General features: G+C 47.1%; 1 protein-coding gene across 2 annotated transcripts in view; it reads left to right on the top strand.

The window, feature by feature from the left end:
- Positions 1 to 3,198: 3,198 nt before the first annotated feature.
- The window catches only part of EFNB2 (ephrin B2), a 43,977-nt gene continuing 32,938 nt past the window's right edge, over positions 3,199 to 14,237 (top strand). Inside the window, exon 1 of one of the 2 annotated variants that reach the window (XM_032402645.1) lies at positions 3,199 to 3,692. In XM_032402645.1, coding sequence (XP_032258536.1) covers positions 3,571 to 3,692 — 122 coding nt within the window. In that variant the 5' untranslated portion in view covers positions 3,199 to 3,570. The remainder of the gene's footprint in view (positions 3,693 to 14,237) is intronic. The other variant, XM_032402644.1, reaches the window with a different exon arrangement.

Raw genomic sequence — 14,237 nt, forward strand, 5'->3', positions numbered from 1 at the left:
GAAATTACCTAGCTTTACATTTGCTACTTCATCATATATTTACTCAAACATTCCTATCAACTTTTATTGACTATCTGAAATTCCCCAAATTTTTATTAACTTGACTTAAGAAACAGTTGAAGTAATTTGCTCAACTGAGCTAAAACTTCATTTTTTTTTTTTAATGTGTGGGTGAAGATGTGCTGGTAAAATCATGGATTTTCAGAAATTACCACATTTCTCCTGACAATTTAGTCACAAAATGAAGTCAAAGTACAAACATGTATTAAGCTGATGTGATAGGTTCTTTCTGGTTTGGCATGCATTAAAATTTCACCTTTTGTCTTGTACATGCTGATGTAACAGTTTTTGCGTAGCATTGTATGTACGGTAGTAGACACCGATGGCTTGAGGTGATGCTTTTAATTACAGTTGCCCCTTGAACAACTTGGGTTTGAACTGCATGATTCCATTTACACAGGGATTTTTTTTTTCAATAAATATAATACAGTACTGCAAATGTATTTTCCTTATATTAACATTTTCTTGAGCTTGCTTTAAGAATACAGAATATACATAAAATATGTGTTGACTGATTTTACATTATTGCTAAGAGTTCTGTAGTTAAGTTTTGGGAGAGTCCAAAGTTAAACAGGGATTTTTGACTAGGGTGGTTGGTGCTCCTTACCCTCTCCCTCATCCCCAGGTCAACGGAACTGAAATTACCATCTCAACAGCAGTGGAACATTTTATCATCTTGAAGTTGTTACTGCTGATGTTTTTCACCTAGTCTTCTACAGATAAATTAATCCTTATTTACTGAAAATAAATTGATGAATATTCACACTCTAGTTACACAATAGGAATCTTTGTGTAGGATTTTATTTTTTGGTCAAATACACTTTGTTTAAAAAAGAAGCAGTTTTTACATGTACATTTACATTTTCCCCAAGGCAAAATGCTTTGGGTGTGTGAATATCTCATTTACTAAAAATGGAAGCTAGGGTTATTTTCAGACAATGCAAATTTCCTTTATTTCCTCTAGTTTACTTGGAGAGAGGATGTAGGAGCTAAGAGGTCACCAACTTAAACTTCACAAAAGAAATTCGCCAACTATGAAACATGGTACTGAGATACTCATTTCTTGTAGAATATTAAGCTCGCTTTACATTAAATTTCAAACGAATTCCTTAAAATGTTTTAGGCTTACTAAAAACCACTCCTTTTTTACCCTTGTGACAAAGTTATGAATAATACCACCTGCCCCTTCCTGGTATTTTAGTCCTCATGGGAATGCCCATGACTTCAAATCGGTTTGCAATCTTTGAGCCTTTTTTTAAAAAAATTATTTCCTCAAATTGGAGGCTTATTTTTAAACTAGCAAATAGGGAAAATGAAGTCGTTTTCAAAGATTTACCAGGAGTAGTATAAATGTGTTTGGTACCTCCCGGCCTTAGTGTTTTCGAGCGCAGCAAACTAGTCCTAACAAAATGTCAACACTCCAGGTTGAAATGTACATTAGCTTATGTTTACTATTTCCAAAAAGGAATACTTACTAAGCCGTAAAAATCTTCAAACTTATAAAGAAGAGTGAGAGAAACACTAGTATCTAAATGAGATGTTTTACAATATATATTTTTTAAATTTAGCTTAGTAGATAATTTAGCTAAAGAAATACAATTTGTAGGAATACCGTCTGGTTCCTTGCGTTTGAAACATTAAAGAAATCCTGGAGTAGACAGGATTTTTTTAAAGCATGTTGTGGGTATACGGCATATTTTATTTTTTTCAAACTGACCTGTACATTAGTACTGTGCCCTACTGCCGGCGAATTCTCCCTGCTGTTGGTCGTTTTAGAAGCTTCTGCTTCGGGCCTTTGCGCGGTTGGGTTCCCGGGGTTCTGGTTCCGGGTGGGCGGGCTGTGGTGCGCTCGCGGGGACGTCAGGCCGGCCGCTAGTGGGCGCTGTGGGTCCGTGGAAGCCGTCGACGCGGTGGCGCTCGTCCAAGGCGTTCTTTAGGCAAGGGCAAGCACTTGCCGAGAACCAAAGTGAAGAATTCCTGCCACCTCTCCATTTGGGCGCTATTTGTCACCGTCACCCCTAAACTCTCGGTCACCTTGGGGCGGCGTGAGTGTGTCCCAGAGGCTAATTAAGGAGAAGGTCCCGCGGCGGGCGCGGGTGTGCCAGCGACACTCGGCAGGGAACGCCTGGAGGTTCTGCCTTCCCGGGAAGCGAGGAGCGGAGGGTGCGGGGCCAGGATGCCTGCGCCCCATTGTCGGCAGCCCCACCGGCTCCACGTCCCCGGGGGTCGTTCTGCATCCCTCGGCCCCGTTGACTTTGGTCCGGCCCCAGCTGACGTTAGGAACCGAAATCAGGTGTGTAACACATAGCTCAGAGGCCTGCTGGGGGCAGCGAAGGGATGCGCGTGCAGGGGTGTGAGCCAGTCTCGCAAAGGAGAGGCTCCACTGAAAGGAGGAAGACCCGCGGGAAAACCCACTGCCTTCCGCTCCGCAGGGAAAGTTTCGCCCTCGACGTTGTCCCTCTGATGAAGTTAGAACACTTGCCGGGCAATGCAGGCGCGTGCTGCGCTCGGGGACAGGTGGCCCCGTGCTGTCCCAGCTCGCCTCTCGGCCGTCCCTAACTGCGTCCCCACCCCGCCGCTGGAGGGGCGCCGGGTGCACGCGCAGGCCACCCCCTTCCCTCTTTGGCGGTCCCGGCTAAGCTCCCTTTGCGCCACCGCCCGGGGCCGGGGGCGGGGCTCACCTGTCAGCCGGCGCCCCGCCTCGCGGCGCCCAATGTCGGGCGGAGGCGGATGACGGACGGGCCGGCCGCCCAACCGGCGCGCGGCTGCTGGGCGGCGGGCCAATAGGCTGCGCGGCGCGGGGCGGGGCCCTGCGTTTATAGTGCTCTGACAGCGCGCCGGCCGCGCTGACTCTCCTCGGCGGGGACTGCGGCGCCGGCCGGAGCTGGGAGCTGCGCGCAGAGAGGGTCCCGGCGCCCTCCCCGCACACAAAGGCCCGTGCGCGTCCGGCGCCCGCGGCGGGGACCGAGCCCCTCCTGCCTGCTCCGCGGGCCGGGAGCCGCGAAGATTGAGGAGGCTTCCGCGCGCCTGGAGGCGCCCCTCACCGCTCCGCGCTCCGCGCCCTGGGACATGGAGCCGCGCCGACGCGGCGCCCGCGCGCTCGGGCCGCTGCCCGCCCCCCTGGATCTATAGTGCGAGGCGGCCCGCTCGGAGCGCAGCGTCCGCCGCCCGCGCGAGTCGTTTCTCCGCCTTTGTGTCCCGGCCGCGCGCCCTCCCTGCAGCCCGCGCCCGGCACCCTGGAGCCGCACGGGAGTCTGCCGTCAAAGCTGCGTCCGGCGCGGCGCCCCGGAGCCCCGAGCCCGCCGCGCCGCCGCGCCTCGCGCGTGCGCTCCCGCCCCGCACCCTGAGGGCCCCGAGTGGAGCGCCCCCGATCTCGGCGACGGCTGGAGCTGTCCGGCGCGCCCCGGAGCTGCCTGCGGTCTCCCCCTTGTCTGCCCGGAGGATTGGGGCTCCGGCCCGCACCCAGTCTCTCCGTCGTCCGGAGTGTGCGGCGCTGGGAGCGGCTTGGCCATGGCCGCGAGGAGGGACTCCGTGTGGAAGTACTGCTGGGGAGTTTTGATGGTTTTATGCAGAACTGCGATTTCCAGGTCGATAGTTTTAGAGCCCATCTATTGGAATTCCTCGAACTCCAAGTAAGTGGCCTCCGCGATCCCCCTCGGTCCCCGCCTGGGGTCCGCCGCGTCGCGCCGTCCGGGCGGGAGGAAGGGCTGGGCCGCGGAGCGTCGGAGTCTGTTTCTGGAACACCGGTTCCCCCCACCCCAAGTTCCCTGTCCCCCACCCTCGCCACATTTTACTGGATGAAACTCTTCTCGCTCGGCGTTCCAGCTGGAGCGCCGGTTCTAAGGGGCTCCCTCCCCGCCTTCCTTTCCCCATGAGCTCCAGGGCTCTAAGAAACCCCTGGCGGCTCGGCTCGGGTGTCACGTTCGGGAAAGTGTCCGATGGCGATACCTGATCCTCATTTCTTTTAGAGGACGGAGAACATGGCCACAAACAGGGCTGGCCGGCGCGTAGGCGCTGGCGGGCTGCGGGGAGAGGCGGGGATACTGTGCTCTCGAGGAGCACCGGAGTGCGGTCGGATCCCCGCAGGTGGGCGGGGGCTCTGAGCCCGGGGCAGAGGAGGCCGGCGAAGGGAGCCTGTGGTCCCTTCTCGCCGTCCGCAGCGCCCCGGAGCCCGCGCCGCCTGGCCGAGTGTGCGCGGGGAGCTCGCCAGCTCCGCCGGAGAACTCGGGCGGCGAGCCCTCTCCTCCCAGCCGGGGAGACGGGTCTTAGGTTTCTCCCGGAGAGCTCTCTGCACGTCGGCTTCTCCCTTCGTTTCTAAACCAGTGGCCCCGAACTCTGTGCGGTCCAGATAGTTGACTTGATTTTAAGGACGCTTTCTGCAAAAGCTTCAGGCCCTGCCCAGTCCATACAGCTCCTGACGCCTTGGCGCTCGGGGAGCCTGGGCAGGAATGGGATCCTTGGATCTGACTTGCTTTTACCAAACCGTGTAGCCAGGAGAAAGCCAGGCCTCGTGGAGATTAACTTCCAGTGTGAGCTACCAAAATAGAATACATTGAGAATTTAGAAAAGGCGATTCGTCGGTAAGCATGTACGGCCATGGCTCCTAATTAGTTACCTGTGCATTCAGTTTTGCATCTTAGCTCCTTCTTGGAATACGTTTCTAGTTAGATCCAAAAATATTTTACAGAATCATTGAATTTTAGCCTTTGGAAACTTGGAAAAAGTGTGGAGACATTGGCTGGCTCCTGGAGTAAGCGTTTGAGATCAGAGGGAAAATCAATGGCCTAACTGAAGACAAGCAAGTTGGCCATGGATTTAGGAGTAAAGAGATGGGGAATTGATTTACAAATCACATTTTAATTAAAGAATTATATCCATTCTTTTAAAAGTGGTAAATTTCAAATTCACCAACATGTTTTACCAAGAATTCCCCTTGATAAGGGCAAGAAACGTCACGGCTGTAAATCGGATTAAACACATTTTTGCATGATGCCGGATGGCACTTTCCAACAGGGCTCATATTTAAAAGTTACTTAATTGCAGCCTCCCTCTATGCAGCCCGGTCTTGTATGGACCACTCTTTTTCCTTGATTGATGGAAGGTTTGTGTTTGCCGAGAAAGTAGTTGCAGTGACATCCTTACACCGGTCCGGAATTGTGAGGCACCAGGTGGTGCGGGAAAGCGCGGAGCTAGGCGGGCGGGGAGCCCGGGCTGGGCGGGCCGGGAGGAGGCCGGCCAGTGTTCGCTTTGCGCCTACAGAGGTCACTCTTCCACGCGCAATGCTCGCGGCGCCAGTGCTCACCTCTTCCCCCAGGCTGTCTGCTCCGCTCCGCTTTACACTTTCGCTGACGGATTATTTGGGGAGGCTGATTCCCCCTCCACCACCACCACCAAGATTTAATATTTACACTTAAGACATTCCCATTAAGCCGTCCATTGCTCAGCTCCGTGTATGTATCTCTGCGCTAACTACTTACTACTTGGTGTGTGATCAGGAGGCAGAGTAGAAATACCTACTTGGAAGAAAAGGTAGAGCAGTAACTGTTCCCAGCACGGACATTAATATCTTCTTTTCCTAATGTATTTGGGGTGGGGGGAGGTGACTGCTATTTTACGAACGGTCCTGATGAGCAGCATTCCTCGGTTTTTCTGTGCTGCAGCCACAGACTTGGAGACCTGCTGGAGGCCTGCATTTTGGAGAAGCCTGCCTCCCTGCACTGATGAGGTTTCTGTTGCCATGATTGCTCCGGTCCTCAAGAGTAGAATTTCTTTTAAAATTCTCATGATAATGGCTTGCCTGGAGGACTGGATAATTTGTCCCTGGAAAAGGTCTACTTAAGAAAGTATGCAGCTGAATGCTAGCTCGAGAGATCAGAAAGATTTCTTCCTGGAGGAGTGATATGAAAGAGCCTTTTCTAAGTTGGGGAATGAATAAAAACCCCTAGTGCCAAGGGGTTGCTTTATTTGGGGAAGTTGCATATTTATTTCCAGGGAAAAGTTTCAGTCCGTGAATGTGATGTGGCAGGAAGGTGATCAGATGCAACTGAGGTTTCACGTCAGTTCCTACAAACTGTGGAACAATTCACTTGTAATGAAGCCGCCATCAGTAATTAGATTTGTTTCATTTGGAGGTCAGCTTTTTTAGCAGGTGGTCGATGTAGGAAGCAGGAGCAGCTGTTTGGATGCAGCGTCCAGAAAATCCTTTGTAAATTCACCGTCTCCATAACTACTTTAATCACACTGTCTGCTGCTCCCATCCCTGAGAGTTTATGCCACAATCAAAAGAAGTTCTGTGTGCTGAAACATTAGCGACTACCCTGCGAGGTGGCTTACTCACATCGGGCTCCAGTGGTGTTGCCTCAGTCGTGGTCCGTTAGGTTGTTGAAGCCTATTTTCCCCCCCCTTTCAACTCGGCAGAGAATAGCAAAGCCTGGCTTTCATTTCCAATTAACTGATGTAGAACAATTTTTCCAAGCATGATGAATAGTTGCCTCCTCTAAAAAATATCCACTTTCGAGTGGGCAAGGCTGTATTAGTATGGTGCTCTATAATGAATTACACTGACTTTTGTTGGAAATTTCAGTCGAGCAGTAATTTCTTCTGTCTAGGGGTACTGTTTCCTGTGCACCATATACTAGCTAGTTAACAAAGCATTTTGCTTTTCCCATGTCATTTTTTCTCTGCATAATACTGAATTCCTGGTATTGATTGACTTGATACAAAAGAATGGCTGGATAATATCCAGATAACCTATAATACGTGGGCCCCACCACAGTCAGGCTCTGAATAAATACGGACCTGTCAGAGATTGATAAAATAAACTACAATGGATAGTGCTGTTTGAACAGTCCATTCAATACCATATATAAGCCAGCCTGCCTTCCATTGTGTCTGAAATTCTTATTTTTGTAGGTAAACAAATGCACATTCAACACTGATTGAATAGCCCCTTGAACTATGCTCCACAGTTTGCGTTTGGGTTAATCTTGTCGGTTTTAATATAGAGAGAAAAAAGCACAAAGCACCAGGGGTGGAATTGTTAGTCCTTTCCCATCCACATTCCTCACATTTTGTCAGGATGATAAACTAGAGGTAATGGAGTGTCGTTTCACAGGACAACCGAGCCAGGGAGAACACAAAGACGGAGCTGAAGTGATAGCTCACAACATGCTTGGTCGCCTTCTTTTCAGGCGAGAAGAGAATTTATTTGGGAATCGTGTGTCTAGGGACTGCACTTTTTAACCTCGGCAATTATAGCTTCAAGCCTCAGAAACGGGGAGCTGGAGGTTAAGATGATTTGTTAAGCACTTGGTTCTAAATCTTTCACAAAGCGTAGCTGTTGACACTTGTCCTACCAATGTAAAGAAATGCAAATGACTGCCAGTTTCCTGAACGTTTCTGACTCTTGCAGGCAAAGTAGAAGGACAGGTGAATTAGCCATCATCCCCAGACCAGCTAAAAACTACAGATTGGAATGTTCTCTCCAGGTGGAGTTAGCTGAAGAATAATCAGTATATTTGGATTACTTATGGTAAAACCTCTTGTCTGTAAATTTACTGAGGGAAATGCTTTGGTTGGTGGGTCAGTGCGATCATTATCCTCAGAGGGACATGTCAGTTGGAGCAACTAAATCCGGGCTACCTTGCCTTCCACTGAGATGCTTTGGGTAGCTCCCAGGAGGTTGAGTGTGACATCTACCTTAGTGTGATGTTTCTCAGAGCGTTTGCCTAATGGGACTCGGTCTGAGCTCCCAGCATGACTGCAGTCATACGTCATAGGAATGGGAGTGGCAGGGAAAGGAAATACGGACTGTAGACCCTCAGCAAAAAGGACTTTTTTTTTTTTAAGGAAGGTGATTTCTTTAACATTTTACGAAAACTTTATTCTTAAACTGTTCCATCACAAAGTAGACAAAAAGCAGGGCTCTTGTAAGAAAAATAATGATGAAAATGGTACTCCTGTCTGCCTAATCTCTGCTTTCGTTAGCTGCTGACATAAAGAGCCTGTTTTTCAGGTCACTTATCATTCATCTACATAGATTTGCTTATGAGCTCGGCCTTTGTGTAGCAGAGTAGAGCCTTAAATAGGAGTGTTCAACTGTTTAAAATATTTTGATTAAAATATGCAGAACCCATAGAACTATAAGCTTCTAGTCAGGAATTAGCTCTTTCAGGGAAGAGCTCCCCCCCACTTTTTTTTTTTTTAGGGGTGGGATTAGAATGGGGTTGGGAGAGGGATAGAAGAAAAGCAAAGAAGGAAGGATGGCAAATGGGACAGTGTTCGAACAGCTTGGAAAAACTCCTGTGGCTTCATTGTCTCTGTAAAGCCAAAGAATACAAAGACATAAGCAACTCAGCCCTTCTCCCATGATGGAAAATGTAAACCGTTGACATGGCCCCCTGTTTAACTTGTTTAATTCTTGTTTTAAATTCAGTGCTACGCTAGCCGTGTGAACTCTGAAGATTTCTTTAGTAATCCATTTTGTAGTTCCGAATCAAAAACAAAGTGAAAGGGTCTGACACAATTTGCTTTTATTTTTAGGCAAATCAACCCTGGTCATAGTTAATAAGGGGATTACAACCCAGACTCGGTCTTTACAGATGTAATGTAAATCAAGGGCAGAGTATAAAGAAACTGATCCCTTTTGATTGAAGTACGGGAAAAAGGCATAGAGGAACTGGCAGCCGTAATCTGATTGTATGGCAATAAAACCACCATTTTCTGTCTTTCAGATAAAAATAATGTGGTAAATCCATGCAGTTCATAAGATGGAAAGGCAGATAAAGGGGGAAGCCATGGCAACATATAGATTAGCTTGATGTTGGAAATGACACGTCTCTGAAAAGGGTGTAGAAGCGAAGATCCTTGCTCCAGGCTGTTGGTTATTATGTGAGAACCACACAGACTTGGAAACTCGGATTAGAAAGTATGAAAGCCCTACTTGTGGCCCGGGATGGTGAAAGCAGGAAAGAAAAGCTGCTCAGTTCTTGCTCATTGGTGGCGGATAATATGGCGAAGGTAGATTTCATTGGCTGCCTTTTTTAGAGGTTGAGATATGGGGCTGATTAAAACTTCAGATCACTGCAGTTGTTAAGGCCTGCAAGATTTTCCTTTTTAACTCCTGGCCTGACAGCGGCAACCATTCTGTAGGATTAGCTGCACTTGGCGGTCCTTGCCTTAATCTATTTGGGCTTCAGGCAGGGCCATGCTGGGCAGGAACAGAGACCAGAGGGGAAGGTAGGGCTGGAGCTCCACGCAAAGAAAGAGACCTTTGGACTGTAGCCATGTTTCAGACCCAGCGCCATCTCACACTGCGTGGGAGAAGCGAAGGTAAACAGTACCCATTGTCCCTCTCCCTCTGCCAGAGAGCCCTTCCCCGAGTTTTGTCCTTCCCGCCCTGGAAAAGAATATATAATAAAATAAATAAAAGGGGGGGGGTTGTTTTCATTCAAATCAGTGGTAATCCAATCTGACCAAACCAAGGGGCTCTATATTTTACTCGTAAATGTGAGCCTTAACCTTGGAGTTGAATGGGATGGGCTCCCTTCGTGTAAAGACAGGATTAGAAAATGTTAGCACTGCTCGGCTTTAAAGTAAAAAACCAAAAAAGAATCGGCATGCCTGGAATCTTACTGCCCTCTGTCTTGAACAAGCTTGTGAATCAACTGGACTTTTGTTTTTGCCTTCCACACTCTCCATTTTGGTCATTACACAAAACGAGCCATTGAAACCATGATTGGGTTACATTTGGAGTGACATCCACAATTGAGTCAAGCCAGAAAGGAAATATTTGCTTTATTGCCTCCTACTTGGTGTTTTAGAAAAGTCTCAGCATTTCCTTAGGAGAGTCTGAAAACTCTTAAGACACATGGACAATACCGGTCACTACAGACACCCCCAGTGTCTTGATGGAGTGGATCAAGGGAGTTCCCCGTGCTGTTCTCTTAACAGCAACGTGGGGCCTTTCTAGACTAACTCGTTCTGTGTCTGAGATCTTCATCAAATCTCAGTATTCTCTTTCAGACCCATTGCGTTGATTTGGTTCCTAATACTCAGCTGACTCGACCCTCTGTTTGGGGCAAGGATTTATCGCCTTTGTTAGCTGCTTTTCTGGTCGTTACAATGTAGCTTTCACAGATCCAAAACATTTAAAGATGATTGCCCATGCACTTGCCATACCCAGTGCCAGCAACTTTACCTTCCTTTCTAGTCTAATTCAGTAACCTATATCAAAAGATCCATTGCACTTGTCTAGATTCACCAAAGAGAAGGGACACCCCCTAATTTACAAGCTGGTCACATCCAAGCACCTTGCATTCTACATTTGACAATGATTGCTAATGGCCCATTCAGCTAAAGTATTTGCTTGTTAACAGGGAACAGAGCATGATAAATGTCCAGCAAGCTTGCGGCCTCCTTCAGCTTTTCAAATGCAGACTGGTGCATATTTATGGCAGGCAAATGACAAAAGAAGACGCTGAATTGCCCTGGCCTCCAGCTTTCTACTAGGAACAGGGTTAAAGTGATTAGAGAAAGAAGCAGGGGAGTCTGGCCTCCAGTTTACTGACCGTCCCGCAGCTTTCAGCTTCCCGGTCTCCCTGCAGAAACGACTGCAGAGGTGCTGGAGATAAGGATGGTTGGACCGGGTGCACCAGGGGGAAAAGGAGGTGATCGGTGATGAAGTGTTTTCCATGCACACTGGATGCCAGGTGAATCTATCTCGTGCTCCCGCAGAGAATCAGCAGAGGTTCTTTATGTTCCTTTTCCCGTATAAATTCAAACATGTAATTCTAGTTCAAAGCATTTTGTGACTGGTGAGTGCATACTTGCTGATTTAAAAAAAAAAAAAAAACATAGTAGGAGAACGCTCCATTAAAGAAAAACAAGTTGTTTCTGCCTTTAGTATCTCTACGCAGAACATGAAGGAAAAAAAAAGGATTGTAGTGAAGTATTAATAGTTTGCTGTTTTGTTCCTCTAAAAGCACGGGTAGGTGAAGGTTCTCACAACTCAGTGGTGGGCAGACATTCAGGATGCTTGGAGTGAACCACTGATGATCGGCTTTGCTTTGAAAACTTTGTTTTCTTCAGTACTATAGGTTCTTCATGTTTCCTATATAGAAATGATTAAACAATCCAATGTATTTTCTCAATTTAAGTTCAGCTGCATCCTTTAATTATAGTCCTTGTATGTAGGTCTCCCAGTACTTGCTGGGCAAGTCTCTGTGGCCCCCAAGGCATTCCCCTGTGCTTTTCATGTACTGATTCCTCCCATATCACCCCAGAATAGCGTTGGTGGTTCAGTGGTAGAATTCTCGCCTGCCACCCCAGAATAATTATGAGTGCTACTCTCATCTTTGAAACCAGTAGAGTCAACGTGTTTGTATTGGAGGAACGGGATTACAGATGGTCCTAAGGCCTTGGCTTGTTTGGTAGTTGGGGTGTGTGTGTGTGTGTGTGTGTCTGTCTGTCTGTCTGTCTGTCTGTCTCTCGGGTGCAACACCTGCTGTCTGCCCACTGGTGCTTCCCAGCCACACTCCCTGCAGGTTCCCTAACCTCAGAGTGTCTGAAGTGCGCCTTTCCCTTTCCAGCATCTGAGGACCGGAGGCACAGCATAGTGAAATGCATCTGAATCTTGGTCCTTGCTCTTCCTGCGAGTTGAGCTGGCTCACTGTGGTCTGAAACATTTGCCCTGGATTAGAAGTGTCTGTGAGTGGGGTCGGGCCCAGAATGGGCCTGCCAAAGAAGTTAGAAAATGCCAGTTTTCACGTAACTACAAGAACTAAAGTTGGGGTACATTTTAGATGCAAATAAGCTCTTCTAAGCCCTGAGTCCCCCATGGTCTATGGGAAAATGGATCTTCATTATAATGGACTGTCTAATAAAGTTTACAAATTCCCCTAGATGAGTGCCCTCTTTATGACATAGATCAAACATAATTTCTTTAAATCTTTTCTCTGTAATCCCACAGCACTTTCGTTAAATACCTAGGGTCTAGAAAGAACATTATACATTGTAGCGTCATGATTCATATGCAAGCCTTAATCCCCATCATTGCCGTCCCGGTCCCTAAGAGGCTGGGACAAGAGCTGTTGTATTTTGGCAACCTCTGTCTATTAGCTAGTGGTGACGTCCAGTAAGGATCAGTCCGATGAACAGACACAATCTAGACGTACATTTATGGCTGCCTATGGTGTGTTAACTTGTCACCTGTTACTAGAGAACTCCCCGCCCCCTGCCAGAGCAATGGCTCTAGAACTTTAGGGCACAGAATCACCTGGAGGGCTTGTTAAAACAGGGCTTTGCCGGGCCCCACCCCCGAGTTCCGGATTCCTGAAGTCTGGGTGGTACTCGAAATTGACATTTCTAACAAGCCCTCAGCTGATGCTTCTGCCGCTCAGAGACCACACCTTGAGAACCATTGCCCTAAATTAACTTTTTTTTTTTTTTTTCCCCCTTGGAAACAGCTCAACATTAGCTCATCACCCTCTAAGGCTGTTTTGGAATCTCTGAAGAAATCTGTGGTCCTTGTCTTGCTGCTTTCTGCCCCATTCTTGCCTTGTTGGAGGCCATAGGGGATCATCTAGGTCCCTGAAAAGCTGATAAAGCATTGATTTATTCAACAAGCATTTGTTAACTGTGAGGCCCGTTACTAGGCTCTGATGATAGAAAGAACAATCTCTCCCCTCAAGAGACTTAAGTCCTAGGGTGGGGACAGAGAAGGCCTGGCGGAAGTATGGTTACAGTAGGTCCCTGAAATACACCGTAATAAGCAAGTCAAAGTAATAACAGTTCAGCTATGAGCAGTACGTGTGTATCGAGTACACGTCTGTAAGCATCCACAGTATTTCATACATCTGAGCATAGCTCAAAGACAGATCCCACAAGTGAGGCAAATAGACCCTGTGGGATAGCTAACCCAGTGATCTCAGCTACCTTTGTGAATATGAGAATCAGCAGTACCGATGGGTTTTTAAGATGCATATGATGATAATGGAAGGGTCAGGCAATTCGATTTAGCAAAGACGACCAAGCAAATGCTATTTTAGTTTAGCAAACAGTACCTGCTTTGGAATCTGGCTGTTCGAGCCCAATCCCAGCACAGCCGGGTTTTTTCACTGTGTAACTAGGGGGAGTACCCTCTATGTCTCAGTTATCCCGACTCTAAAATGGAGGCAGTAGTCTAATAGCGCTGAATAAAAGAGTAATAAAATTGTGGTCAGGATTAAAAGAGCTTAGCTCTGTGCTTGGCACAATGAAGCCATAAATGTCCGCTATTGTTAATAAAATTAATTGAATATCTGTGTGCCTGGCTATGGTTCATTTTGCCTACCATATACAGAGAATAAATAAAAATCACATGTTAATAAAGATTGCAACATGGCACGTTCACCTTTTAAAGTTTGTTTTGTTGATTTTGTTCACCTGCCACCCTTCTACTCCTCCTTTAAACCTTTCCTCTTAAGTGAAGCACTTTATTTTCCCCTCTACTGCAAATTCCATGCTCTCCCCTCTGCTCCCTACCCCTAATGCTTTGTTGTAACATTTTTAACACTGGAGAAATCTGCTTCCCCACCATGGACTGAGGAGAGCCTGGGCTGAATCCACTTTGTGTGTTCTAGTACTGGATACAGTAAGAGATTGTGTTGTTGAACAGATACAAGAATGCAGCCTGTAGGGATGGGCATAGTAGCCTCATTTGTGTTAATGTTACATGTTATTTCTTATTTAGAAACCAACTCACCTGGTGGACACAGTTTATTTAACAAAAGTCATAGAGGACTTAGCGTATGCCATATGCTGTTCTAACAGTTTAACAAATAACTGACTCATTCAATGTTCACAGTAGCCATCTGAGGGAGGTACTTTTATGATTCCTATAATATCAATGGGGAAACCAAGGCACATTAATTAACTTGCCCGAAGTCCTATAGTTAATAAGTGGTACGGTCTGCATTTGAACCTGATTACTCTGGTTCCAGAACCTGTCCTCTTAATTCTCTGCCTCTCTCTCTTATGCTATTGCTTGGAGTAATTAGAAATTGAATAACTAAATTAAGCATACATACGTTCATGGAAAACCATGCATACGAGATGGATTAAAAAAGTTTGAGGTGTAATTCTTCCCTTTGTCAGTCGTTATTTATAACCTTTCCTATGATGGATACGCAGTTCTCGAT

This window comes from Phoca vitulina, unplaced genomic scaffold (genome assembly GCF_004348235.1).
Source record: "Phoca vitulina isolate PV1807 unplaced genomic scaffold, GSC_HSeal_1.0 scaffold5, whole genome shotgun sequence".
NCBI lineage: Eukaryota > Metazoa > Chordata > Mammalia > Carnivora > Phocidae > Phoca > Phoca vitulina.